The 27584-nt window shown below is 39.3% G+C and overlaps 1 protein-coding gene across 1 annotated transcript in view; it reads right to left on the minus strand.

Moving 5' to 3' along the window:
- Positions 1–6128: 6128 nt before the first annotated feature.
- LOC136864760 (Na(+)/H(+) exchange regulatory cofactor NHE-RF1) overlaps positions 6129–27584 on the minus strand; it is a 103686-nt gene continuing 82230 nt past the window's right edge. The window contains exon 3 of the mRNA XM_067142126.2: positions 6129–7326. Within this exon, the coding sequence (XP_066998227.1) occupies positions 7135–7326 (192 nt within the window). The 3' untranslated portion in view covers positions 6129–7134. The remainder of the gene's footprint in view (positions 7327–27584) is intronic.

Here is a 27584-nt window from a genome sequence, read left to right on the forward strand (position 1 = left end):
GCCTTGCTAAAATGGGAGACAATTCGACGGTGGCGCTCCTAGTGACTTGACCTGAACAAATCGCGCTAAATTCAAATATCAATGGAAATGTATATACGGAAATGGATAAGTAAATTACGTCTAGAAAGAGTTATTGAGATATTAACTTCGAAGTTGCTAAAGCAATTCTGGATAAATGAATGAAGAATTATTTAAAAGGTTATTATTCAAAGACTAAAATTAGACATATAAACAAGAAGTGAAATGGACTGCTGTGAAATGGCTTGATCTTCCATTTATGTATTACGTTTTTAGCTTTAGCATTCCTGCCTGAACTCTTACGGTTGGATTTGTCTTTTTCCTCATTTAAAAACGTTGTATCATCACATTAAGACACTTGTCAATAAAAATTTCGGCACATTCCTTACACATATGATGCAATGAATTAACATTTAATAGCTGGACAATTTTCCTCTTAACATGAAGCCTACTAACAGAAAGATAATCTATAAAATCCCAGCTTTAATCTGAGAAGAGGGATAAAAGAAAGAAAAGTTTGAAAATGTTGTCGATAGTGATGCTTTGAGGAATATTTACGTACAATTAGAGTAAAAATGTAACATACCCTTGGCTGTATAGTGGAGGATTTTTTAAGTCGCTGGTCTGGAAATGATTTGAACAGATCTTATAATTCTTGTATAAACGTAACGCCCCTTCTTTCTTGTACACCTTATCCAAATCACTTCTGTGACATTTCAAAACCCACAGATCACACCTACAACACCACATCGGTATTGAAGGTTAACTGCTGCACTATACAATAAAATATGCGTATTACATTTTAAGCCAGTTAAAATATGGGTCGAGCAGGTCAGAAGATTATGAAGTACTATAAAAATCTCTGTCACTGGAAGAATATATATGCAAACAAGATATTACTTACATGTTCTTGTCACGAGGGAACCTGAAGAACGACCGCGCATTTTCCTCTACTTCGTAATCACTGCAGCCAAACACAGCACATACCTTTCCCCTCATGTTGAGAGGAGATATCAACGAATGACACACACTACTATTTATTTATTTATGTCAACTCACTGAAAACGCATAAATAACACCAAAAACTTCACACAAAAATACACGCGCTCTTATGAGAGAATCAGTACTGTTCAGGTCTATCCGCTAGAGCGAGCTCCAGTAGCTGTCCCTCGATATCTCGCTCAGTGTCGCGTATTATCTCTACTGTATTTGCTTAAACCTTATATCATCTTTTAAATGCTCATATTTGTGTAAACAAATAGATTATGAACACTATACGGAATTAAATACGGATTAACATGAATAAAATGCGTAACTGTACCCGACATAAAAAGTAGTGGATTGGTGATTCTGACCGACGGGTGATGTTCATTTCATTTTTGTAGTGGTGCCAACATGACTTACAACTGTCAAGTGCAACCTTGTGCCGACCCACCTATAGTATAGCATTCACTCACAGCTCTGACTTGGAGATAGATTTCATGGCTGATGATGCCTGCAATGGCAGGCAAAACATGTACCATACTCGAACTTAATATAATGAGTGCTATAGTCCTAAGACTTAACTAGTATTGAATAGGTGGTTACAATAAATTAATTGTTCAACATTTAATAATTGAATTTCAATACAGCCAAAATGAAAATAATCAATTGTAATTATGATAATGTTTCAATCTGACTGCAACTCTAAATAGAATTCTTCAAATCCATCTCGATAAATCATGAGACTCATTGGTGTCAACTTCTGTGTCTGAACCTCTTATTCCTCTATACTACACTGCAAGTGTTTGTCTTACTTTTATAACGTTAAGAATAGAGCCCATAGAGAAATTAATAAATGTAGCTATTCTAGTTATGCGGGCCTTTTTTGAGCTTCCACTGCAGAAAAAAAAAAGGGAGTAAACCAGATTAACTCGCGTATTCAGTGCTAATACAACTGCTTTGGATGTCCAACACAATGGCTCGGTTTAAGCTTGTTCAATCATTGTCTCAAATAGTCCTGTAGTGCTGTTTGACCACTGGGTCCAACCCACACTACAGGTTGTTGGTTGTATCCGGAGAACACTTACTGATATCAGTGTTCTCCCCAGAAATTTTCGTCAGCTGGGTGGCAGGAATGAGCAGCCGGGCGGAGAATACTACGTAAAAAATGAACATGCTAAAATTTCAGTTTATTCCTCCCAGGTATTTACAATAATATCAGACAGGTATACATTAACTGCAAAACATAACTATTTTAGTGTTATCACGAACAAGATATAAGAGTATTTCGAACTTCTAGCGTTCTACTGCTCGCTCTTTTTATATTTGATTTACAAGTTGCTTTACGTGACACCGACTCAGATACGTCTTATGGCGACGATGGGATAGTAAGGCGCTAGGAGTGGGAAGGAAGTGACCGTGGCCTTAATTAAGGTACAGCCCCAACATTTGCCTGGTGTGAAAAAGGGAAACCACGGAAAACAATTTTCAGGGCCGCCGAAAGTGGGGTTCGACTACTGTTCGTTCATAATCATATAGGCCTAACACCGGGGCTTACCACTCGGTTGCTGTGGAGTGCCATACGGGTTTTGTGACGTCATGCGGAATCGAATGCACGCATGCGATTCCACGTTAATCCAGACAACCGCTCGAGTACTACACTACATGCTAGTCAAGCTAAACATTTAACCTCCGATGTAATTGAAGCAATTATGCTGATAAAAGTGATATATCGTGTAAATAAACAGTTTTACAGTATGTACAATTTAATTTGAAGCAACTAGTGATTCGAATATGTATAAATATTATGTAATTAGCAATTACCTAGCTTATGTTAGCCGGGCGGCCTGTAAAAACGGCAGGGCGGTGCGCCCATCAAAAAGGTCCTAGGGAGAACACTGGATATACTGAAATCAATAATTATATCACAGGCTGATGTCACAAGATTCAATCTCCCGAAACTTCATTGCACATGCACCACAAGCGATTTAGTGGCTTATCAATAAGCACTCGCAAATCTTTATATCTATAGTCTAAAGCAAACAACACTGACCACATTACATACAAAAAAGATCTCCAAACTCAAAATTCTAACCAGTATCTGGAACAATACGGCCTTTCAAGGACCAAAAAATGTTTTGTGCAGAACCATGTTGATTCACTACTAAAACAATTAGAATAACAAGATGGAAAATAAATAAACTGCAATTCAAAGAACATGCATCAGTCTCGGACTGTATCACCAACAGGTGGCATACAGGAATGGTGTAGTAGAAAGAGCAAGGGAAGGGAATAAGCAAACATTGTGGTGGAATGATAATGTGAGAGGAGCATGTAAATTTAAAAAGGAAAGTATCAGAAATGGCTCCAAACGAGGACTGATGCAGACAGAATTGTATGCAGATGAAACAGAGTGAAACAAATATTTGTTGACTCCAGAAAAAAGTCTTGGGAAGATTTTGGTAATAACCTGCAAAGGCTAGGTCAAACAGCAGGGAAACCTTTCTGGACGGTAATGAAAAATCTTAGGAAGGTACGGAAAAAGGAAAGGAATAGTATTCTGGATACATCTGGTGATCGCATAATAGTTCCCAGGGAATCACTGGACAGGTGGAAGGAATATTTTGAAAATCTCAACATAAAAGAACATCTTCATGGCGACTCGAGCTCAACGGGAGGAAAATGTGGGGGTGAAATTACACTCGATAAAGTGGAAAGGATGTTGAACTGTCCAAGCAGGAGGAGATTAAATTAGACCTGAAATGGTGAAATGTAATGGAAAGGCAGGAATGAAATTGCTTTGTAGGATAAGATTAGCATGGAAGATTAGTAAGGTACCTACTGATTGGACAAAAGCAGTAATTACACCAATCTTTAAGCAAGGGAACAAGATAGATTAATAATGTTATTGGTTTTACGTCCCACTAACTACTTTTTCGGTTTTCAGAGACGCCGAGGTGACAGAATTTAGTCCCGCTGGAGTTCTTTTATGTGCCAGTAAATCTACCGACTCGAGGCTGACGTATTTGAGCACCTTCAAATACCACCGGACTGAGCCAGGATCGAACCTGCCAAGTTGGGGTCAGAAGGCCAGCGCCTCAACCGTCTGTTCCACTCAGCCCAGCAACAAGATAGATTGCAACAACTATCGAGGTATCTCATTGATCAATATACCAAGCACAGTGTTCACTGGAATCTTGGAAGGGAGGGTGCGATCAGTGGTTGACAGTCGGATGAAAACCAGTGTAGTTTCAGACCACACGATTGGATTTTCAACATGCACCAGGTAAATGAAAAATGCTCTGACAGGAATAGAGTTATGTTTATGTTTAGTAGAACGAGAGAAGGCATATCACCGAGTACAAAGGGAAAAGTTGTTCCCCGTACTGGGGGACTATGGGATTAAGGGTAGGTTATTAAAATCAAAGGCATTTATGGTGACAACTGGGCTGCAGTGAGAATTGATGGTAGAACGAGTTCTTGGTTCAAGGTACTTACTTACAGGGTTACACAAGGCTGTAATCTCTCACCTCTGTTGTTCACAGTTATCATCTGTTAAAAAGTCCAGCTCCATGGCTATATGATTAGCGTGCTGGCCTTTGGTCACAGGGGTCCCGGGTTCGATTCCCAGCAGGGTCAAGAATTTTAACCATCATTGGTTAATTTCTCTGGCACGGGGGCTGGATATATGTGTAGTCTTCATCATCACTTCATCCTCATCAAGACGCGCAGGTCGTCTATGGGCGTCAAATCGAAAGACCTGCACCTGACGAGCCGAACATCCTCCGACACTCCCGGCACTAAAAGCCATACGCCATTTCATTTCACCTGCTAAAAGGTATTAAGTGGCAGGCAGGGATTAGGTTAGGTGAAAATGTAGTAAGCAGTTTAGCCTATGCCGATCACTTTGTCTTAATGGCAGATTGTGCCAAAGCCTGCAATCTGACATATTGAAAATAGGTGCAATGAGTATGGTATGAAAATCAGCCTTTCCATAATGAAACTGATGTCAGTAGGTAAGAAATCCAAGAAAACCATCTTAGATTAGGGATACAAAGCTGGAACAGGTGGATACTTTCAACTATTTCTCCCAGGGTGGTAGTATAGTGAGACTGAATCAAGATGCAGTAAAGCTAATGCAGTGAGCTCGCAGTTGCAATCCAGTTTCTGTAAGAAGGAAATCAGCTCTATCTTTACATCAGGCTGTTATAAGGGCAACTTTGCTGTTATGAGATTGAAAGCTGGGTGGACTAAGGGTATCTTATTCATAAGTTAGAAGTAACAGACATAAAAGTTGATTGCTGGTAGAAACATGTTGGAGTACTCAGAATGAGGACATAAAGGCCAAGTTGGGAATGAACTCAATGGATGAAGCTGTACGCATAAACCAACTTCTGTGGTGGGGTCATGTGAGGTGAATGGAGGATAGGTTATCTAGGAGAATAGACTGTTATGAAGGGTAAGAGAAATAGAGGGAGACCATGACGACAATAGGTATACTCAAGTTTCTGATGATTTAAAGATAAGAGGTATAAAACTAAAGGCCGCAGAACTTGTTACAAATAGAGGATTGCAGTGGCAGCCAGTAAATACAGAGGCTTGTAGATTGATTGCTGAAAGCCACTGAGAGTCTATAACGAAGCTGTATGATTAATGTACTTGCACGGTGTGCAAAGTTTTGTAGTTATTTCAAACATTTGACTTTACTTTTATGTTGGGGCAAGGGGGTCACGTGCTAAAATCATGCCTACGGGCTCAAATATTAAATCTGCCACTGTTTATAGCTTCATATTTAAAATCAATTAGTGCTCTTGCTAAAATATCTAGATTTATATAGATCTTGCTGTAAAAGCCAATACTGTATTGCAAACCTGAAAAATGAATGCATCTCATGGTCATACAAGAAACCTTCACTCTTAAGAGAAATTATCTGAACACAAACAATAAAATTCATTACACCAATAGGTAAACTGGAAGTTTTGATGTATTTAGTAATGTACAAACACAGAAACTTCACAATTTTATTCTTATGAATAAACTGTTAGTGCAAATTATCAGGTGGGAAATGAAGGAAATGTGCTCCAAAAATATACCAAATTTTTTAAAAAATTTAAAAATTCAAAGCTACGTAAATTCTCAATACTCTTTATTTAAAAGATAAACTCTTCATGGATCTTAAATACATTTCAGATAATGACCCATGTACAAAATAATTCATTTGTGGGTACTATCACAAGGCAAAAATTACACCAGATACACACACATACGCACACACATATATATCACATTTTATATGAAGTACACCCTTATCAAAATAATGCTGTATATCATTTTGTGCAATTCCTAAAATAGAGATTGAAATATCTTTATCCGCGCACGTGCATGTGTGTGTGTGTGTGTATGAATCTCCATGCACACATATGCATGCAGTTATGTACAATAATACTAAATCTTCATCACTCATTCTCGTAGGCATGTATTACATCTGTGCATTTTTTATAGAAGCTGCTGTTCATAAAATGTATAAGCAATACATCTGATCCTCTGAGAAGGAGATTCTATCTACAACCAACACCGTAACTAAAACTAAAGAATATATTTACTTTTTGGCATTATTAATAAGTGTATATCAAGATATTAACAAGAGGTACAAATGCATATCTTGAGCAGTCTGATGGAATGTGTAGTTAAGTCTTAAGAGATAGTTGCTCCCTATACATCACTAAGCATCAAATTACATACAGTAGTTAAACATCAATTAGCATCATATTACACTTTTATACATGAATGAACACTATTTTGACAGAAGAATTAATACATGTTAATCACCACTTTCCCATTATAATCTACTGTACATTACTAGCATACTACGTTTCTGAACATTTCATTGAAATTTGGCAAATCACACATGGCAAATACTTAAAAATGCCAGAAACTGCACCTTTAAAATGATCAATGTGCATATTGCTGGAAGACTTTTGTGTATGTGTGTGTATATATATATATAAGCAGGCACTGGTCATTTGTTTATTTTAGTTTAATACAACTAAGTTACATTAAAAATATCTAAAAATATATTCTCTCTATTTTATTTGCTTGTTGAGAAAATCCTAGTAATCCAAAAGTAGAACTAAATTACAGTGTCTGAACTATTTCAAATTTTTTCTTGAAATCCATGCTGTCCTTTTTCGGATCATACTTTTTGCGAGATGCCAACTTTGCACGAAGTTCCTTTGCAGTCATGCTAAGATTGATAGCACCATTCACACTATTATGATCTGCGGTACTTTTGTTGGAATCGGTGGACCTCAATGCAGAATCATTACTCTGTAATTAAAGAAAAATAAATTATAGTTTTTAACATAAAGCCTAAATGTTTTATATAAAAGGCAACCAATACAGAATACATTGCAAATAAAATCACACCACTAATGGTTAAATCCCATCAGGCGAAATCCTATAAGCTTATAACAAGTCCATATGGTCCAAATTGCTTTCACATATTTTGGCAGTAAGCTTTTCACCTTCCTCAACAAGAGATTTGTGCACGGGTACCTGAAATTAAGGCATGGAATAGGGAAATACATCACTGAACCAAAAATTCTTCAACAGGTGTAAAAGAATAAACTAAATAAAAAACAAAAAGTTGGATGGTCAGTGCAGCTTAAGCAAGTGATGATTGTTTACACGGTGCTATTTCACAGCTAAATAGAGTGTTAAATTCTAAATATGACCACCACCACCACTAATGTACTACTTGTACCAAATCCTGAGCGAGCCATGGGTGTGAAATGCATCATACATCTGGACTGGCGCTGTTTTATGGCTGGATGCCCTTCCTCGCAGCGGGAAAGTGCTGCTGTACCGGACTTGCTGTGTTTAGTTACGGTCAGCATAAAGCTGCACGGAACGTGAAGGAACAGTCGGAACACAAATTCGCGCCCAATAATCATGTTTTAAAGGCTGCTTTTAGGTTAAGATTTTTTGGTCAATATGAAATACAACAGTTACAATGGCAGTACAGGTATTTACAAGTAACAAATCCAAGGATATTCTCACCAGTTGAATATATCGGCCTGTATCGGGAGTAATTAGGGCCAGGATAAACTTCACAGCACGTGAAAAAGCAATCTGAATTACGCACCCAAAAATAGTGTCTAAATGTTTTTAGGATGTTTTCATTCATTCTGAAATACACCTGCCACAATTACACTGGCAGTAGATGTGTTACAATATTATTTTCACCAATTAAAAAGTATACTCTCACAGTTGATGAAACATTCGTCGGTACTCCATTCAGTACAGAATATACAAGCGGGACACAAAAATAAAAATTAACCCATACAAGCATATCAAGATAAAAATTAAACACTATATACAAGCGGAACAGGACATTAAAAATAAAACTACACAAACAAAACACGAAAATAAAAATTGTGGGATGTTTAAGTTTGAAATGTCTTGGCATTTTCCCAGTTGAGATACCTTTGCAGACAAAATAGAACAAATTGCATTTCACTCTATCCAGTTTTATTCTAGTAAAAAAGTTCTAAACAGGACTCCAGTGCGACATCATGCAAAGTTTACCATCTTTCGTATGGTTATATTACTAGGCTTCAATGAAAATACTCTTACAAAACAGTTGAAAACAAAACAGAACACATTAAGATATTCGCATGTACTGAAGGCCAGTTGCCAATGCAACAGAACTCACAGAACAAAGAGGATATGACAGAAGACTGAACACGGAACACTGAACAGTTCAGCACATGGCGGCATACATCCGGTATCGACAGTCAGCTAGTAGGCGAAGGGCAGTGCATAGTGGCGCTGCCGATGGTATAGCGAGTCACTGTCTCGCTTGAGAATGTTACGGAACAATTGACACCCAGTGTTCCGGAACAGCGGAACACAACTGTGCACCAGCACAGTGTGCCAAAACAGGGACATAGTGCCCAACCCTACTTCCTAATGCCAGGACAACAAAATAAAAATTCTGAACAGTAAAGAGAAAAGTTCTACTCTTTACAGTACAGGGCACTTTCAGCAGTTTGAATTACCATAACTTCCTGTAACCTATTAAGCAGACAATTTTCAAAAGTTTTATGTAACCTCTCTGAGTATATCTTCACTCAATTGTTGCTGCAATATTAAGTACAGTATAACCTCAATTATCAGTTTTTCGATTAATCGACTGGATTATCAGACAGTCTTTCCATAACTTATACGATGTAAGTTTCATATTGTATGTAATGTGTGTTGTGTTGGGTATTCAGCTTGAAGGCTGGTTTGATCCTCTACAGCTCTGCCAACAGCTGTCATAGATAGCCTAGGTGTTATGATGCTTGTTTAAAGGAGCCTAATATCTAGGTCATCAGCCCAGCCTACGTGACACTGAAGAGGCATAGTAGGGAAATGAGGAGTGAGGTAGTTTTCAGTGTCTTTCCTCACCGGGTCAGAAGTTGCTATTACAGTATATATATCGGTCTGCCAAGCCCACTGACATGCATAAACCAGCCGACCCCATGAGCGATATTTTCACACCATTCATAACAGGGACTGGCTGCATAAGAAATGGTATTACTAGCATCATTCATACCTCGGTCACTTTCACAATGTCAAAGCCAAGGATGAGAGACATGTCAATAAGAGTAACAAATATATTCTAGCCCATAACAGAAGACATAGTGCATACTAAACACTACGTTCCACCAGCAAAGGCATTGTACATAATGATGATTCCTTAATTCAATCTATAATTCAAAGGAGGGGGTGTTCCACCTGATCAATATGGGATTTAAAGTTCAAATTATATTTTACATCTAAAATAACAGTACAACTTTTGACCCTTTAATTGGGTCGCCCTCAGCTAGAAACAGGTTCTTAAATACTAAAAATAGCAGTCTTTGTAAAAACTGTGATAGAATTATTAAATTGTCCATAAATATTCACTATGGCTGTTAAAAGTATCTGGTGTACACCAGCTGTTGTGAGCTGTCCTTCACAAATAGTATGCAATTTTTTTTACATAAACTGTGTAGAAATGTAGTAAATGGAGTGCTGTGGAGCTTATCTTAATGCAGGTATAGTTTTTTACATTATAATATGAAGCAGACCAAAGGGAACATCTAAGGTTGTTATGAAGAGTTGTAAAATTGAGAACTACGCTTGCCAGTTAAGGGATAATAAAGATGTGTATCTATTGAAAGTCTGGATTGGAGTGAATAGGAGGATTTTCGTTTTGTTTGTCCAACCATTGTCCCGTTTCTTAACAGGGTCAGGTATGAAGTGAGATGAATCTGCCATGGCAGGTTTTTATGATCGGATCCTGACGTCAACCTCATCAGAGGAGTTAACGAGAGGAAATGAATGACGTGATAGCTTTTGGCATGTAATCTAGTGATTAGAATTTGTATACCACCACCTCCCCTACCCTGCTGGTTAACATTCTGATGGTGAAAGGTTTTTTTTGACCAACAGGACTCAAATCGGCTAACCACGGTGTAAGACCATTTAGACTTCAACGCCTTAACAATCATGGCCACCAGGCGGGCTTGGAGTGAATAGGAGGGTGTCCGAAAAGAAAGAAGACTAAAGTTGAAGAATGCTGTGTCAAATAGGAACCAATGTAAAAGATTAATGTTTAAAATTACTCTCTCGGTTCCATGCAGGCCCGCTCCCAGTGGCTGTGTTTGCGGTGCACTGAGTGGTATTCGCTGCTCAGGGCAAGCTATTACTTGGATTGCGAGAGGGATGTGGAGGGGAAGCATATGGAGGAGGTTAACGAGTGTGCTTATAGCATTGATCAGCAAACTTTTTGGAAGAAGAATTAGCTATTAAAGAGATAAAAGTGTTAAATAAAAAATTTGTTTTTTCAGATATTGCATTTAAATTATGGTTAGGGTTAGCCATACTGATCGAGATGTATGAAGCATTCCTTGATAATATTAACCAAGGTAACCTTTTTGTGTAATTCTTAAAATTTTAAAATCCTGTTCAACTGTGTAGAAATTATGTTCAAAATCAGCCATATGTTGTCCCATTGCAGTGAAACCGTTGTGTTTTAATGCATTAATATGTTTAAGGTAGAGAGTATTAAAAACTTCTACCCATCTGACATATATAACTTGCGTCGCAATTGGAACACAATCAGTAAATACCTGAGTTAGGTTTTCATACAATTTGCTTTACGTTGTATTGACACAGGTCTTATGGAGCAGTGGCCTTAAAGGTACAGCCCCAGCATTTGCCTGGTGTGAAAATGAAAAACCATGGAAAACCATCAGCAGGACTGCTGACAGTCAGGTTTGATGTTAGGATTATTCACCAAATTTGAATTGTGGAAAATGGAGTTACTGGAAGTTTTGAAGGCTATTTTTTGAGATCGTAAGGCTGTACTTTTGACAGTTCCGATACTTACAGAAGTAGTCCTTTACCAATGTCAGTTGAAATTCCAATTTATTCAGAGTTCTTTCTTGATGATGATTATAGGGGCCTAACAGCTAGGTCATCGGTCCTTAATGGTAAAAGGTGCAATGAAACTAAACAATTAGAACTTCAAAATGTAGCCACTGACTAGAATTTAAAATGAAATGATAAAAATGATCATGAAACCAAAACAATTAGTGGATTTAGTTTACAATGCCTTATTTTTTGCGATGATGCTCGTTTTCTAAAGGGGTCCAAAACCCAGGGCAGCGGCCCGTCATAATGGTACTAATCACTAGTAAAGCAGAACCATGGTACTACTGGTACTAATCACAGGCAACGCACTCATGGGGTTCCTTGCATGGTGGTACTAATCATAGGTAATGCTGACCCATCGTATGTCACACACAATGGCACCACTCACACAGGTAACAGACCCATGGTGTTCCTCACATTGTGGGACTAATCATAGGTGCTGTCTAGATCTGTGGTGTTAATAACATAGTGGTACTAATCATAGGCAATGTAGACCCACGGTTTATCACACAGGATACAACTCGCAGGCAACACAGACCCATGGTGTTCTGCACACAGTGGTACTAATCAAAAGCAACATAGACCAATAGTGTTCCTCATATAGTGGTGCTACTCATGAGTAATGCAGACCCATTCTGAACACAGTGGAATCAACCCAGTCAAGCACAGCGCTCGACACTTATTCCCGCTAAACACCAGTCCATAAAACTGAGCGCCCGCTCCCCTGCCACAGTGGAATGCACATGATGGTACTAATTACAGGCAATGCCCACACCTGTGGTCATCAGCACACAATCGTACTGCTCTAGGTAACATAGCCCCATGGTGTTCCTCATGTAATGGTACTAATCACAAGTAGCCTCATGGTTTTAAGTCCATCATCCCTTGGTCGCCCCTTATGATAGGCAGGGGAGACCACGGTTGTATTCTTCATCTGTGCTCCCCATCCACAGGTGGTCAAAGAGAAAGATGGAAGGGATCCGACACATTGAAAAAGGAAGTACCGGACAAAGGACAACGGCCACAACGGGCATGAAAATGAAGAGACTCCCTAGGCCACGAGTTCTCCAATACCCATTGGGATCGGAAGAAAACAAGAGATGACCAAAGGAGGTTGGAAAGGATAGATGAAAGCGAGGAGCCTGGCACAAGTGGAAGCAAAGCCAGGACTCAGGTAAGGGCCCTGTTGTCACCAACACTCCTAAACGTAGAGCACCCGGGCCCCCTTTTGGTCACCTCTTAAGACAGGCAGGGAACACCGTGGGTGTATGCTTCATTTGCATCCCCCACCCACAGGGGTAGTTGTTTCTTCTGGTAGATTATACAAGCTACCATCAAACTGTGAATATCTGATCTCTTTTAAGGTAAGTTTGTAGCTTGAGCTTCCCAACTTCTCCATATTTGTCTACTCCATCTACTGTATGATCTCAATACCAATAAGTGATGACTTCATCATTACTCTGTTTTCTCTTCTGAATATCCATGTTATCATGGATCATGATCATTAAGGTCTTTCCAATTAATAATAATCAGCATATCACTGAAAGTTGTAATTGTTTCTTCTTGGAGTCTGCCAAATTTACTGTGTCTAGAATCCCTATCTGTTGGCCCTGTAGGATCTTACGTAATGTCTGATGTGAAATGCATTATTTTTGGACTGGTGTACCACTTGTCAAGGTTGGGGCAATGAATTTCAGGAAATGGAACCTCCAGTTATGACACCTTTGAAGAGGTAAGGTGTCTCAATACTTTCCAGTTTCAAGAAGTATATTATTTTTTAAATATATAAACTATTATCTCCAGCATCCAAAGACACATTGTTTTTATGCCAGTTGGATGTGTATCCATATGATCTTTCTTGTACTTTGTTTCAAGCCTGGATGGACTTTCAAGTACACTTCCGCATACACATTGGTCTGTTTGGGAAAAAAAAAGTTGCTACATATCCCCTACGAACTGACGAAAATACTCCACTGTACAAATTTATCCAGCTTTGATGTTTGGAACATCACAGTTTGTACAAATTTATCGAACTGTGTAATCAATTGAAAAGATTTATATATTTAATTAGTGGAAGGTCATTTTTAATTATGTTTATATATATTTGTATATATAGGGTATTTAGTCATCCATTTAACATTATCATCTCATTTCTTTGTATCACGGCTATAACGTATTCTGAATGAACTACTACTTGAGTAAAGTATTACATCATTCGTATTAATAGCTTGCAGTAAATTTCCAGTAGCCGAGGTCAGGTGAACGGACTCGCTATGCTAATTTAAGCCCATTACCAGGAAATGTACGTCATCAAGCTTGCAAGACACCTTACTCTTTCCATACTCTGAAGACACAGTTAAAGCCTTGTTAAAGCCTACTTTTTGAAGTTTGCTACCTGATACTTTGATTATCCGGGAAAGTTCAACCTATGGGAATAGATGTTACGGAACAAGATGATGGATATACAGCAATGGAGAGAAGGGATTGTACATCAGATCTTATTGGGCCACGTGATATGGTTGGAGCCTATATACATTGACAAGAGCTGGAGAGGGCAATTCTATGGGGCTTTTTTCTATCGGACAATTCTATTCTATCATTACATCAGAGGAAGGCTGTACATCTTGACATAGGTCTTAACTGCTGGAGATTTTAACTTAGTTCACTTCGCATCTGAGTAGAGCACTACTCAGAATTACTCTCATCGAGGCCTGATTATCTCAATGACGAGAGTTAAAGTTAATGACAGATTGGTTTTGACTGGTATAGGACATGAGAAATTTTATGTATTTATGCTACAGTTCTGTAATACGGAAGAATACAAGTGTATTCTCTCCATGACGTAACCCAAGGTGGTTTTGCTATTGAAATTAGGACTAATTACAACTTTATGTAAAGAGTACTGTAGGAAGTATTAAAGTCAGGAAAGTCGTTGTACAACTAGTGGACTATGCACGAATCAGAAATAGGACTGGTACCAACAACGAGAGATGACTACGCCTGTACGAGAGGTTCATCAAACATCAGCTGCTACATAGATCGTGTCCAGATAACAGTCTACAAATGGTGAGCTAATGACAAATTACTGCAAGTATCCACGTAACATTTCATTTTGTTAAATTTTATTTCATTCAATTTTTTTTTTGCTTCTGTAAGTTCAGATTTCGTAAATACGCCGTCACGTGTTTCATCCTAATAACTAGTTGTTTTAATTTGTATTTTTTGAAATTCTTATTAACCCCTTAACTGGGTTTGACGCCTAAAGGCGCCAACAGCTGTCGCACGAGTATTGGGTTTGACGCCTTTAGGCGTTCATGTACTTCAAAATGTGTTCTTACGTAGGGTTAGCTTCCTATCGGCGTCTGACTATTCTTTATCACTTCTGCCATCTACTACCGTAATTTAAAACAAATTCCATTCATATTAGAGGTGATTATTGCTGTCCTATTCATTTTTATCCGGTCTCGCGCCAGTCGGGTAGTTCGTGCCTAGGCGGCAGTCCAACAGCTGTCTCGTGTTGCCTCGAACGGTCCACGCCAAATTCTTCGTAAAGAATTTATTCGTGTATATGTACATTGAAATAACTAAATTTGCGAGTTGTTGTCGTCGTTACTGCGATACATTTGTTCTGTGAACTCCATTGTCCATGTTCTGATAACTTTTTGTAAATTGGTCTGTAGGCCTATATGATGGTAAACTGTTCCGTGTGACGTGACAATGGCTCGGTTAGGAAAGACGTTGAATTATCTGAGAATCCGCCAACCGGATGTAGGAATCACTCAAGAAAACGTGTTGTGTGCCTGTCAAACCAGAGGCGACGGGAAACTGTCTACTACTGTGAGGAATGTGACGTGGCAGTTTGTGCTTGCCCTTGCTTCCGTATTTACCACACTATGCGCAATTTCTGAATGACCTATGAACCAGAAATTATGTAGAACCTATTGATGCATATCTGAAAACTTGAAAAATATCATAATAATGAAGGGAACACTTTTTAAATTGACTTTTGTATGAACACACTATGTATATACGTATATATTTACGGGTTTACAAGAAAAACAGTAATAACATAATGCTATTGACTTTCTACTATATCACTCATAATTTAAATAAATCAAGTAAAATATATTTTTCTGTTGAGTATTTACATCTATGCCGGCCCCCGCTGTAGGGGTAGTGTGCCTGCCTCTTGCCCGGAGACCCCGGGTTTGATTCCTGGGCACGTCAGAGTTTTTTACCCGGACCTAAGGGCTGGTTCGAGGTCCACTCAGCCTACGTGATTAGAATTAAGGGGCTATCTGACTGAGATAGCGACCCCGGTTTCGAAAGCCAAGAATAACGGCCGAGAGGATTCGTCGTGCTGACCACAAGACACCTCGTAATCTGCAGCCTTCAGGCTGAGCAGCAGTCGCTTGGTAGGCCAAAGCCCATCAAGGGCTGTAGTGCCATGGGGTTTGTTTTTGTTTTTTGTATTTACATCTGCTGTACGCTACTGTACCCATTCCACAAATTCGCGTTGCGCTGAATAATTACCCACTGGCTGGTTGATGTTATGAAACTATTCCCAAGTTAAGGGGTTAATGATCCTTAACTTCCAAGTTAGTGTGTACTTAATGGTTAGTGTTCTGTCACCCCACCCCTGGGAGTGTTTAGAGTCTCATAACGTATTATTATTATTATCATTATTATTATTATTATTATTATTATTATTATTATTATTAATTATCAACTATAGTCTTTAAGCCATAAGCTTGAATGCTGGCGCCCATGAGATATTGTTCATGGAGAAGTAAATGAGAGATTATTAATTTATCTTAAAATTAAGGTGACCCGCCACGTCACAGTCGCACATCTGTGAGCAAGAGTGAGTACATCACAAGCTGGCAACAGAAGACCTAATTTCTGATGTGTAACGTCCCTACATGGTATTCCAAAGGCGGCATTTGGTATGGTAAAGAACTTTATTGCCAATTTACTTATAGGCACTATATAACAGAAAACATTTTAAAAACAGATGTGGGAAACTTAAAACAGTAAGATGAAAATTGTTACTAGCCCAAGTCAAAGCTTGGAAGTGAAGGCCTCGCCTACACATGCTAGAGAGGCATCTATGGTTCCTAGACATGGGTGATACGGTCGTTCAGGTGAAGTGGGACTGGTGATTGAGGTGAAGGCTCACTGCGGGGTGCTGGAACCAACACATCACTTTGCTCTATGTAGCCTGAATGAGCCGCGGGTTGAGAAAGGGGCGATCTGAACCTAGGGGGAAAGACATGGTTGTGAGCTAAGTTATAATGCCAAGTGGAGACCACAAGGGTAGACCTACTGAAGGGGGAACAAACCTGGCTAGGGGAAAAATGATAATAATGCTATTTGCTTTACGTCCCACTAACTACTTTTACGGTCTTCAGAGATGCCGAGGTGCCGGAATTTAGTCCAGCAGGAGTTCTTTTACGTGCCAGTAAATCTACCGACACAAGGCTGTCTTATTTGCGCACCTTCAAATACCATAGGACTGAGCCAGTATCGAACCTGCCAAGTTGGGGTTAGAAGGCCAGCGCCTTAACTGCCTGAGCCACTTAGCCCGGCTGGGGGAAAAAAAAAAAAAAAAAAATACACATGAAACCCAACGTTGATAAAGATGGAGCTGAAGGTCCTTCAGACCAATATTCAGATGAACATTCACACCACACGGCATGGGGCAGCATGAACTGCAATGCAAGAGGCGAGTCTTTACTAGAGTTTATTATTGGAACTGAGTTGACGATACTAAACCTAGGAAACAAGCCTACATTTATAAATAAAAATCGTAGGGAGGTAATAGACATTACACTAAGCACTACGCATATTGCGAACTTTATTAAAGACTGGAAGGTGCTGGAGGAACCATCATTGGCAGACCACCAGCACATCCAATTTTCAATAGATGTGAGGCTATGTGGGATTGAGATGTACAGAAACCAAAAAGAACTGGGACAGATACAGAGAAGTTCTAGGGACGGCTGTACAATAAATTCCAACTAACGTAAGAGGACAGAAAGAATTGGATGAGGCAGTGGAACTATTAGAAGAGGCCATTATAGACTTATTCCATAAAAACTGCCCTCTCAAAGAAAAGAAAAACACCAAAAAAGTAAGGTGGAGGAACAACAAACTAGCCAAAATGAAAAACAGAGGTTAGGATGTATATAATATCATCCAGAAATGGTATGTGGGACATATCATACGAAAAACTCGCTGATTATAACCCAGAGATACGGAAAGCAAAATCTACCGAGCTCGATAGCTGCAGTCGCTTAAGTGCGGCCATTATCCAGTAATCGGGAGATAGTGGGTTCGAGCCCCACTGTCGGCAGCCCTGAAGACGCTTTTCTCCGTGGTTTCCCATTTTCACACCAGGCAAATGCCGGGGCTTTACCTTAAGGCCACGGCCGCTTCCTTCAAATTCCTAGGCCTTTCCCATCCCATCGTCGCCATAAGACCTATCTGTATCGGTGCGACGTAAAGCAAAAAAAGAAAATCTTGGAGACTGTTCTGTGAAAAAGTGGAATCGCACAATGAAACAGCAACGCTCCAGAAGGTTCTGAAAGCAACCCATATAAATCAAGTGAGGACACTGGAGAAACCACATGGGTCATTTAATAAAGCAGGGAGGGACACGCTGGCGATACTAATGGCGCGTCACTTTCCTGAGCCTGAAGAGATGACAGAAGAAACGGTTGGAACAGAGACTGGAGCTCGAAGAGCAGACTGGAACTGTGCCAACAGAATAATAAAACAACCATGTAAAATGGGCAATCGACACGTTTCATCCTACAAAGGCTCCGGGGACAGATGAGATACAGCCGATACTCCTACAGGAAGGACGGGAGATACTCGTCAATGCCCTGACGGACCTTTTCAGAGCTAGTCTAGCTTTAGGGAATGTGCCGAAATCGTGGTCTGAAGCTAAAGCAGTATTCATACCTAAGCCTGGAAGGGCAAATTATGCCCAAGCCAAAGCATACAGACCATTGTGTTTAACCTACTTCATGCTGAAAGCAAAGGAGAAAATTCTGGATAAATATATCAGAACGTGCAACTGAACTCATCGTTACTGAGACCTTGTAGAATTTCTATAATGTGGAAAGTTGTTGTGGAGTGTTTTATTTGGAAATCTTTTTAAAAGTAATACTTACTGTATGATGTGGAGTGTTGAGGTAAAATATTTTATTCATATTCCATTTAACTACCTAACCTGTATGATGTAAAATATTTTTATATGTTTTATTTTTTTATTCACTTTATCCACTTTGTAACTAATAGCTTTGTAAATGATTTTTCTGTAATAGCTGGAACAGTCCAGAAAGGTTGTGACGCGAACTTGTAGAACAGGGTGTGTTGGCCTTTGTCAGTTGTGGATTCCAGAAATATGTCCTTACATATTCTGGAAAATGGAAGGAGCGGTCGTCTTGCGCGTTGGGCAGTGCGCATCTCAGCCTTCCAATTTGAAGCTCGCCACATTCGTGGCATGGAAAATGTTGTGGCTGATGGTCTCAGTAGGATGTTCTATCCAGGCAGCTCTGACCCTCAATCAGAGCCTGCAGACCCCTCTCCCGAACAAGTATCAATGAATGTAGTTCTCACTAACTCTCCCTTCCTTTTCAAAGATATAACCAAACATCAGGGGGACGACGCTGAGTTAAAAGCTATTATCGACAGGATTAAATCCGTTGACCATGTTAAGCCTTACGTCCCTAAGAATGGTGTCTTGTGTTGTCCTGCTCGCGGTCGCAGACACCCCAAAATTGTAGTCCCAACTAACCTGGTTCCGGCTCTCTTCAAGTATTTTCATGAATCCCCAGTGGAGGTCATCAGGGCGTTTTCAAAACCAGAGAGAAAATTCGTGTAAGCACTTCATCTGGAAATCCATGGATGGCGAGGTCTGTACCCTTGTCAAATCCTGTAAAACTTAACATCAGTAAACTCGCCTAGGTCTCTTGTTTCCCGAGCAAGCTTCTCATCCAATGGAGAGATTGTTCATAGACTACACCGGTCCCTTTCCGAGATCACGGAACGGCCATAGTTTCATACTTGTTTGTGTTGATGCCTTTTCGTGTCTTATGTGGCTGCTCCCAACTCGCATGGCTAATGCCAACACCATCTCACGCTTGAAACAGATATTTGCTTCATTTGGACCCTGCCAATTTTTGGTGAGTGATAATGCAGGAGCTTTTACCTCTGTTCAGTTCCGGAATTTCTGTTTTGACCTATCTATTGCTCATGTAACCACTACCCCGCATTACTCGAGGCCAAATTATGCTGAAAGAGTGAATCTTAACATGCGATCTGCCCTCATCGCTTATCACACTCCACAACCACGGGCGAAGGCCGCATGATCTGTCTGTGGGTGACCAGGTGTTTATTAAAATGCACCCCGTCAGTAGTGCTGCGGACCATGTTATCAGTAAGTTGGCCCCCAGATTTCGAGGTCCCTGCACTATCTTAAAGTTCCTTACCCCAGTGTGATTGGTGAGTGATCCTGAAATGAAAAAGGATCAGCAGAGTCCACCTCTCTCAAAAGTACCTAAGTCATATAGGAAGGGGTAAATACTATTGTTGGTGACCATGTAAATTTAGTTGTAACGTATTTGTAAGGTTTTAGTTGTAAGGTATTTGCAAGATTTTAGTTGTGAAGTAATAAGTTTTGTTGTAAGGTAGTTGTATTAGATGATGCCCAGCAAGTAATTGTGTAGGTAAATACATTAGGTATCCTCCAGCATTTATCTACCTTAGTGTAATGGATTTAGTATGATAAGTTAGGTAGATTTTTGTTTAGGGTCAATGATTGGAATTTATTCCCCTAACATTTTGGGCTTAGGGTTTCCTTTCACCTCCACTGTAAACTTCTCTAACTGTAGATAGTGCTTATCCCGGGGTTAGGTGCCATTATGTCCCTGGTGTACGAGGGGGGTCCCTACATGAAACTCATTGAGCCTCCCGTTGGGTGACTATCTCTAACCCTCCTTGAAAACTGATTTCTTCAAGATCTTACGAGTATGGCAGGGTAGTTTTGCCTCAAGTATTCCCCTGTCTGCTGCATGTTGGTTTGTATTACAGTGGCTGCAATGACCTACTTCTTCGGACGACAACCTAAAGTGCCAAGTTGAGAGACACACTGCATACCTTGGGCGCTACTAACCGGCACCACAATCCTATGGCAAAATGTCCCATTGGAGGCAGTCTGGCTAGGCTGCGCCTCACCCATCTGCTCTTTTGGTTGAAGATACGACTGGGCTGGACTGCAAATTTACCTAGCAACCTGGTTTGGACTGAACTTTAATGGAGGCTGTTGGCAAACGGCCGTGTCGGCAGCCACATCATCAGCAGGAGCCTGTGGCCTAGTTGTGCAACTTCGATCCTATGATTGGTGTGAAAAGTGGTGCAAGATCGACTTATTTCATAACTCTGCTAAGAAAGTGGAAGGGCTCTGAATTACTGACCTTTGGTAGAAGGAATGAGTGTACATCCTTTCTGTGGACAGAGTTAAAATGGCCGAAGCAATTTTGGAGTGTTGGAAAGGCATTTTTGAACTGTAGTATGCTTATCACATTTTGACATTTATGTTATGTTTATATGTAACCCATAATATTCCATAAGTTACTGAATGGATGTTTGGTGTAGTGACAGTTGTTTTTTTAATATTGGAATTTCAACTTTAAGTAAATCTATGTTAGTAGGATGACTGTTGAACTTTCTGAGAGCTATAGCTGTGAATACCATTGTGTGTGTTTCCTAATCTGTGCTATGGTGTTCAAGTTTCCTGTAGTGATCACCATCCCCCCCCCCCCCAGTAATCTTTTGTTAATTGTTGAACGTAGGTCGATTTTCGGGGGGGGGGGGGGAGGAGGAAGATGAGACCTGTGTTGAATTTCTATGATGTGGAAAGTTGTTGTGGAGTGTTTTATTTGTAAATCTTTTTTAAAGTAATACTTACTGTCTGATGTGGAGTGTCGAGGTAAAATATTTTATTCATATTCCATATAACTACCTAACCTGTATGATTTAAAATATTTTTGTATGTTTTATTTTTTTAGTCACTTTATCCACTTTGTAACTACTAACTTTGTAAACGATTTTTCTGCAGTCCAGAAAGGTTGTGACACGAACTTGAACAGGGTGTGTTGGCCTTTGTCAGTTGTGGATTCTAGAAATACGTCCTTAAATATTCTTGTAAATGGAAGGTTCACGATTTGTGTCTGTGTATGTTCGAGAAGACTGTATTAACATCGCAACTGGATAAAGAGTTGTGATTGGTATACCTGGGTGGCAATAGGCAAACTCCTGTGCTCAGATTGGCCACTCCAAGGCCAGATTTCCCTTTTTAAAGGGAGCGAGGCAGCTTTTCGTGGCCTGTCTTTGGTCTGTCTGTCCGAAGCTTGACGTCGTCGGCGACTCCTCGCTCCCAGGAGGGGCCACTTTGCGGTAAGCACTCGTGATTTCAGTTCCACCTTAAATTATATTTAATGTTCGCTTGCATGAATTATGTTTCTCAGATGTTTTAGAAAGCACTTTTCCTTTCATTCTATCTGTAATTGTATTTGGTGTGCCTAGCTACCTTCTGTATCGTTTTGTAGAACTTAGGTTATGCTGAAATGTTTTGGTTAACTACTTGAGTTAATAGCAACACTCTTGTCAAACAGCATCTAATCTTGCTTTTGTGAGTTGTGTGACTGGATTGTTGAATGGATGAATTTTGTGCAGAACTCAACTTGTAAAATTTCATTTTTGAAAATAATATTTGAAAATGAGATTTTTCTCGAAACCTGCAACCTTCGCTTTCCTACGACCTTTGGTTGTTTCCCTGTCCCAGTTCCACGTTCCTTGTTTATAGCTGTCACGTTGTCCAACCTGATCTTGTTCGTGTTGTATTAGGCGCAGTTCATTTGATATCTATTGTGTGTCCAGGGTTTAAGGTACCGTGCAATTTGATTTATTTTCCTCCCTTTTAATTGTGTATTTGTGTAACCGCCCAGTACCAGTTACAGTTACATGGAAATCAGTTTGCATATAGACGTGGCAGATACACTGCAGTAGCACTCCTCCAGTTGGTTTGTAAACTGGAGGAAAGCCTAGAATATAAAGAAATTGCACTGGCAGCATTTCTAGATATAAAGGGAGCCTTTAGCAATACAACCTACGACTATGATCAAAGCATTGGAAAGTATGTTCAAGAACATACCTCCATTTACCACATTGGACTTTAGCATGAAATGTGTATTTTAATATGCAATTTTACTATATTGTGTCTGAATATTTTAATATGTTTATACAGTAGAGTCTCGATTATCCGACCTAAACGGGACCTGGAGTATGTCGGATCAGCGAAAATGTCGGATAATACAGAATTACTTTGAAAATTAACTAAAACAAACAGGAAGGCCGTACTGTATTACTAAAACAATAACATGTTTTACAGCACTCTATTTAGTGAATTATCAGTTCAATTGTACAGTACATGCAGTATTGAACGAAAACATTCCAAGTATCTTACGAAAAGAAACTTGCCAACAATCAAGGATGAAAGGAGTTTCCGCCGATATTTCCTCTTCAGTGTTTCCAGCACACCTTGGTCCACTGGCTGTCATAATGACATCACGTTAGGAGGGAGGAACATGAATTTGATGTCACCACTTCTAAGTTGCTGTTCATTTGGGTGTGATGGAGCGTTGTCTAGTTGAAGAAGAGGTTTTCTAGGGAGAGTGTTTGGAGCTACAAATGTTTCTACATCTGGAACAAACTGTGTAACAAAAGTCTTTCAAGATGTCAGCAGACATCCAGGCAGCCTTCTGATTCGTGTAATGGACTGGAAGAGCATTAACAGAAATATTTTTAAATGCCCTAGGCTTCTTTGCTTTACCAATCATAAGCAATTTTCCTTTTAAGTACCCAGTAACATTACTACAGGCAAGAACAGTAAATCTTTCCTTACTACGCTTGTAGCCAGGTGCAGACGTCTCGGCTTGGGCTGCGAGAGTTTTTGATGGCAGCATCTTGAAATTCAGCTCAGTCTCATCACAATTACAAATCTGATAACCGGTTAATCCTTCAGCAAGTATTATTACGTGACATTCCTTTTTAAATTTCACAACCTCATCGGATTTAGCTGACAGTTTTTCTCCACAGATATTAAGCTGCCTAATGCCGTACCGTGTTTTCCACCGATGAAACCACCCAGCACTGGCAGTAAATTTAGGGTCCCCTTCATTAAACTCCTTCTGGAAATGCATCGCCTTTTCTTGCAGAATGGAGCCAGATATTGGCAGGTCCTTTAGTCTCCACCAAAAGTTCAAAATTAAGTCTACCATTGTCGGATAACTCGGAATGTCGGATAAGCGAAGGTCGGTTGAGCGAGACTCTACTGTATATCTATATCATTTGAAATAAGTTGATCAACACGATTTTAGACCCATAGACACACTCGACACTGGATGTATATATAGCCGGCCTTTGTATTTTAAAATATGCCTAATATTACTGTTTGTTGCAACCGTTTTACTCAGCAAGGCAGAATCTTAACTTAGACTAATGTAAAAGATAATGTACAGCTGAAGATGACTCACAAGGAGTCGAAATTGGTACTGTAATATAGTAGCTTATAATAAATTTGTATTGATTAGGTGGATATTTTCTTTTCTCTTCTGTGATACATGATAACTATCAATACGGGAAAAATGAAACTAATAAATCAAGATGGAACAGGATTAGTCAAAAGTGACTGGAAATGGAAGGATGAAGACAATGAATCAGATATTTGTAAATCTAGTAATGTTAATCTCTCAGTGCCTTAATTACTCGTAATTTGGGCGCGACGTTCAGCGCTAGACGTTCTAGCGTGTGTTCTGACTGACGAATTCTGGACTATAACAGAAACGAACAGACACGCTAAACATTGCTTAGAAAACCCAGATTATGAAAAGAAACTTTATGTTAAGTGATTCCACACATGCAATGATGAATTCAAGGCTTATTTCGTGCTATGTATTATGTCACAAGTACAAAAGTCCTGTGTAAAAATGTACTGGTCGAAGAGGAATATTATTGAAACTCCTTTATTTAGCAAAACAATGCTGTTTGTACACTTCGTACTCATTTCCAGATTTCTTCACTTTCGAGACAATACTATAGGAGATACTAGTGATAAACTAAGAAAAGTTAGAACTGTTATAGAATACTTGAATAGCCGATTCCAGTCCATTTATGTGCCACAGGAAAATGTAGCAATTGATGAGTCTCTCATGAAATTCAGAGGACGTTTATCATATGTTCAGTTCAATCCTTCCAAGCGTGCTAGATTTGGGATGAAATTTTATAAATTATGCGAATCAAATTCAGGTTATTGTGTAAAATTTAAAATTTATACTGGCAATGATTTAGTTGTGGGAAGTGGGATGACTGCAAGTGAAAGTGTAGTCCGGGAGTTAGCAGAGCCTATCTTGGACAAGGGACACACCCTGTTCTTAGATAATTGGTATTCGTCACCTAAGCTGTTTGTGAAACTTCGTGATAGAAACACAAATGCTGTAGGAACTGGAAGAAAAAACAGAAAGATGATGCCCAAGGATTTCGTGAAGAGACAACTGAAGAAAAGTGAAGCAGACCGAAGGTCAAGTCACGGTTTGCTAGCTATAAAATGGTATGACCGCAAGGATGTTTACATGTTATCTTCAAAGCATGCAAGTGTTGAAATCGTGGACACAGGGAAAATAAAGAGGAAGAGAGGAAATAGCAAAGATCAAGTCACAGGAGAAACTGTCAAGAAGCCAGAAATGGTCCTTGAATACAACAAGGGAATGGGAGGGGTGAACAGGCAGGATCAACTACTTGCTTGCCTGAGGAAATTTATGAAAGGCTACAAAAAAACTTTCTTCTACAGGTTTGATACGGTTCTACTAAACACTTGTCATCCTTTCCAAGAAATCAAACAAAAAAGCACAGAAGTTCAGAGTTTCGCTTGGACTTGGCGGATCAGATTCTTCAGTCTGTAACTTTGGCTGATTATAAAGGAAGAGGAAGGGTTTCAAATGGCGATTGTCCAGCTAGACTGTAGGCAGACATATTCCTCCCACAGCAAAGAAGCTTCATCCAGCTAAGGCCTGCAAAGTTTGTACTTCACAAGGAAAACGCAGCAAAACAACCTGGGAATGAGAGAAATGTGAACTACCTCTACACCTTCCTTCATATTTCAAGAGTTACCATACAAATGTCAACTACTAAAAAGTTATGTCTAAACATTTTTAAACATGTTCACAAGATTTCAATGATTTCTGTAGTGAATTGTATGATTTATGTCATGTTCTTTGTCGCATGGGGCATTCTGTATTACAGCCACCATTTTAAATAAGTATTCAGTGTTATGGTGCAGCAAATCAAATTAGTAGTCAAGGGGTTAATACGAAAACCAGTTTTTTGAACAGTTACCTGTTTGCCCCGATGAACGATTCATCGGACCTGTAAGACTTCTGCGCTACTTCACTGCCTTTTAAAACTCTTCTCTGATATTTGATTGCAGTGCACTTCTGCGATCACTTCTCTGCCCATTTCTGTTTGTGGTTTTGATAGACTACTGGGTAGGCAGTACGAACTCAGTACAGCATTATTTCATATTCATTATTCGATGAATTTTGAAGTGCCAGCCTAATCATCGGTGAATTTTTCACTATTGCAGTAAACTAAGGAATGATGGATGCTTTCCATGGTCAATCTTAGTCTGTTGTCCCTCAAAAAAGCTTTGTGGTGTGAAAAACTCCAGATCTTATGGAGTTTGTCATTATTTGGTGTGTCAATACCAATAAAGTGTAGAAATCAAAATATTGAAACAATTTATTTCCCAACATACAGTTTCCAAAGATAAGTGTAGAAAGCATTTCATGAGCTTAACAATAAATTTCCATTGATTGTTTCTTGACAAGACCCATCAATATAATTAGTGATAAAATACTATAAAGGTCATCAATGTCTACCCATTTGTGAATCCCAACGATCGCAGTTAATTTTTCCAGTGAGATTAGATTTTCCCTCACTTTTTCCTGATATAAATTTGTTTCTATAACCATCAAATCAATTAGTTCAAAGAAATGTTTAAAAATATTGACAGGCGCACTGTCAACAGTTAATCCTGTGTGTGTTTGAAAACCTGTTATTCCATCAGTGTAATAATGAAGTTTTATGTTCGGGCCATTGATGTCTATACTCCAAGTCATGACTCATCCATCAACCCTACAGCAACATATTCATCTCTTTCGCTTTCGCTGCTAGAACTAACAGTTTTTCAAATATTTTCTAAATCACTATCACCAAAGCTGAAATCAATATCACTGTTTAGTACATCTTCAACAAAGTCTGAAGTAATTTCCATGCTACTAAAACTCAAATGATTTGAACCACTTAACTCACCTAGTCTTGTTGAAGCCATACTTAAGAGTGAGTGACAATACCTTAAATATTCAACACATTATTTGTATATTCTCAAGGGCTATTTATTTATAGGCAGAGGTACCAACTATTACCGATTGTCCGTAATGATTACGGATTTCACCTCACGATTACAGAATAATGGATTGCTTCTGCTATCCGTATGCGTTATAAAATTAATTGTGAATGAAGGAGCTCAAGCGCTGCTCTTTTCTACTATAAATCCTTCAATGATGTATTTGCTGTGTTAAGCGTATCTGACAGGTGACAGAGAAGCGAGGCCTACATTAAGCATATCTGCACTGGAATCGCTTATGCTTCGGAAAACAAAAATGTCATCACAGTGTGAAGGATGTTTCAAGAAAAACTACACTGAAAAGCAGCTGCTTTGTGAGAAACAAGGTACAAGGAATGTTTTATAACAGAACTAACAGGTTGTGTGCAAATGTTATTGTGTAATATGATATACTTTCGAATGGATTGCAAGAGGGAGGGACAAAAAGGGTGCCATTATTGAGAAGGGAGGAGCACGCTTTGGACTTGACTCAAAATTTTTCTATGGGGCAGAGGGCAATTACTGATAATCCACTTCAAAGGTTGGCACCTCTGTATAGGTCTATTTAGTTTTGTAATCATGCATGCTATGTATCGTATTTCCTCATGTATTA

Source organism: Anabrus simplex, chromosome 2 (assembly GCF_040414725.1).
Source record: "Anabrus simplex isolate iqAnaSimp1 chromosome 2, ASM4041472v1, whole genome shotgun sequence".
Lineage (NCBI taxonomy): Eukaryota > Metazoa > Arthropoda > Insecta > Orthoptera > Tettigoniidae > Anabrus > Anabrus simplex.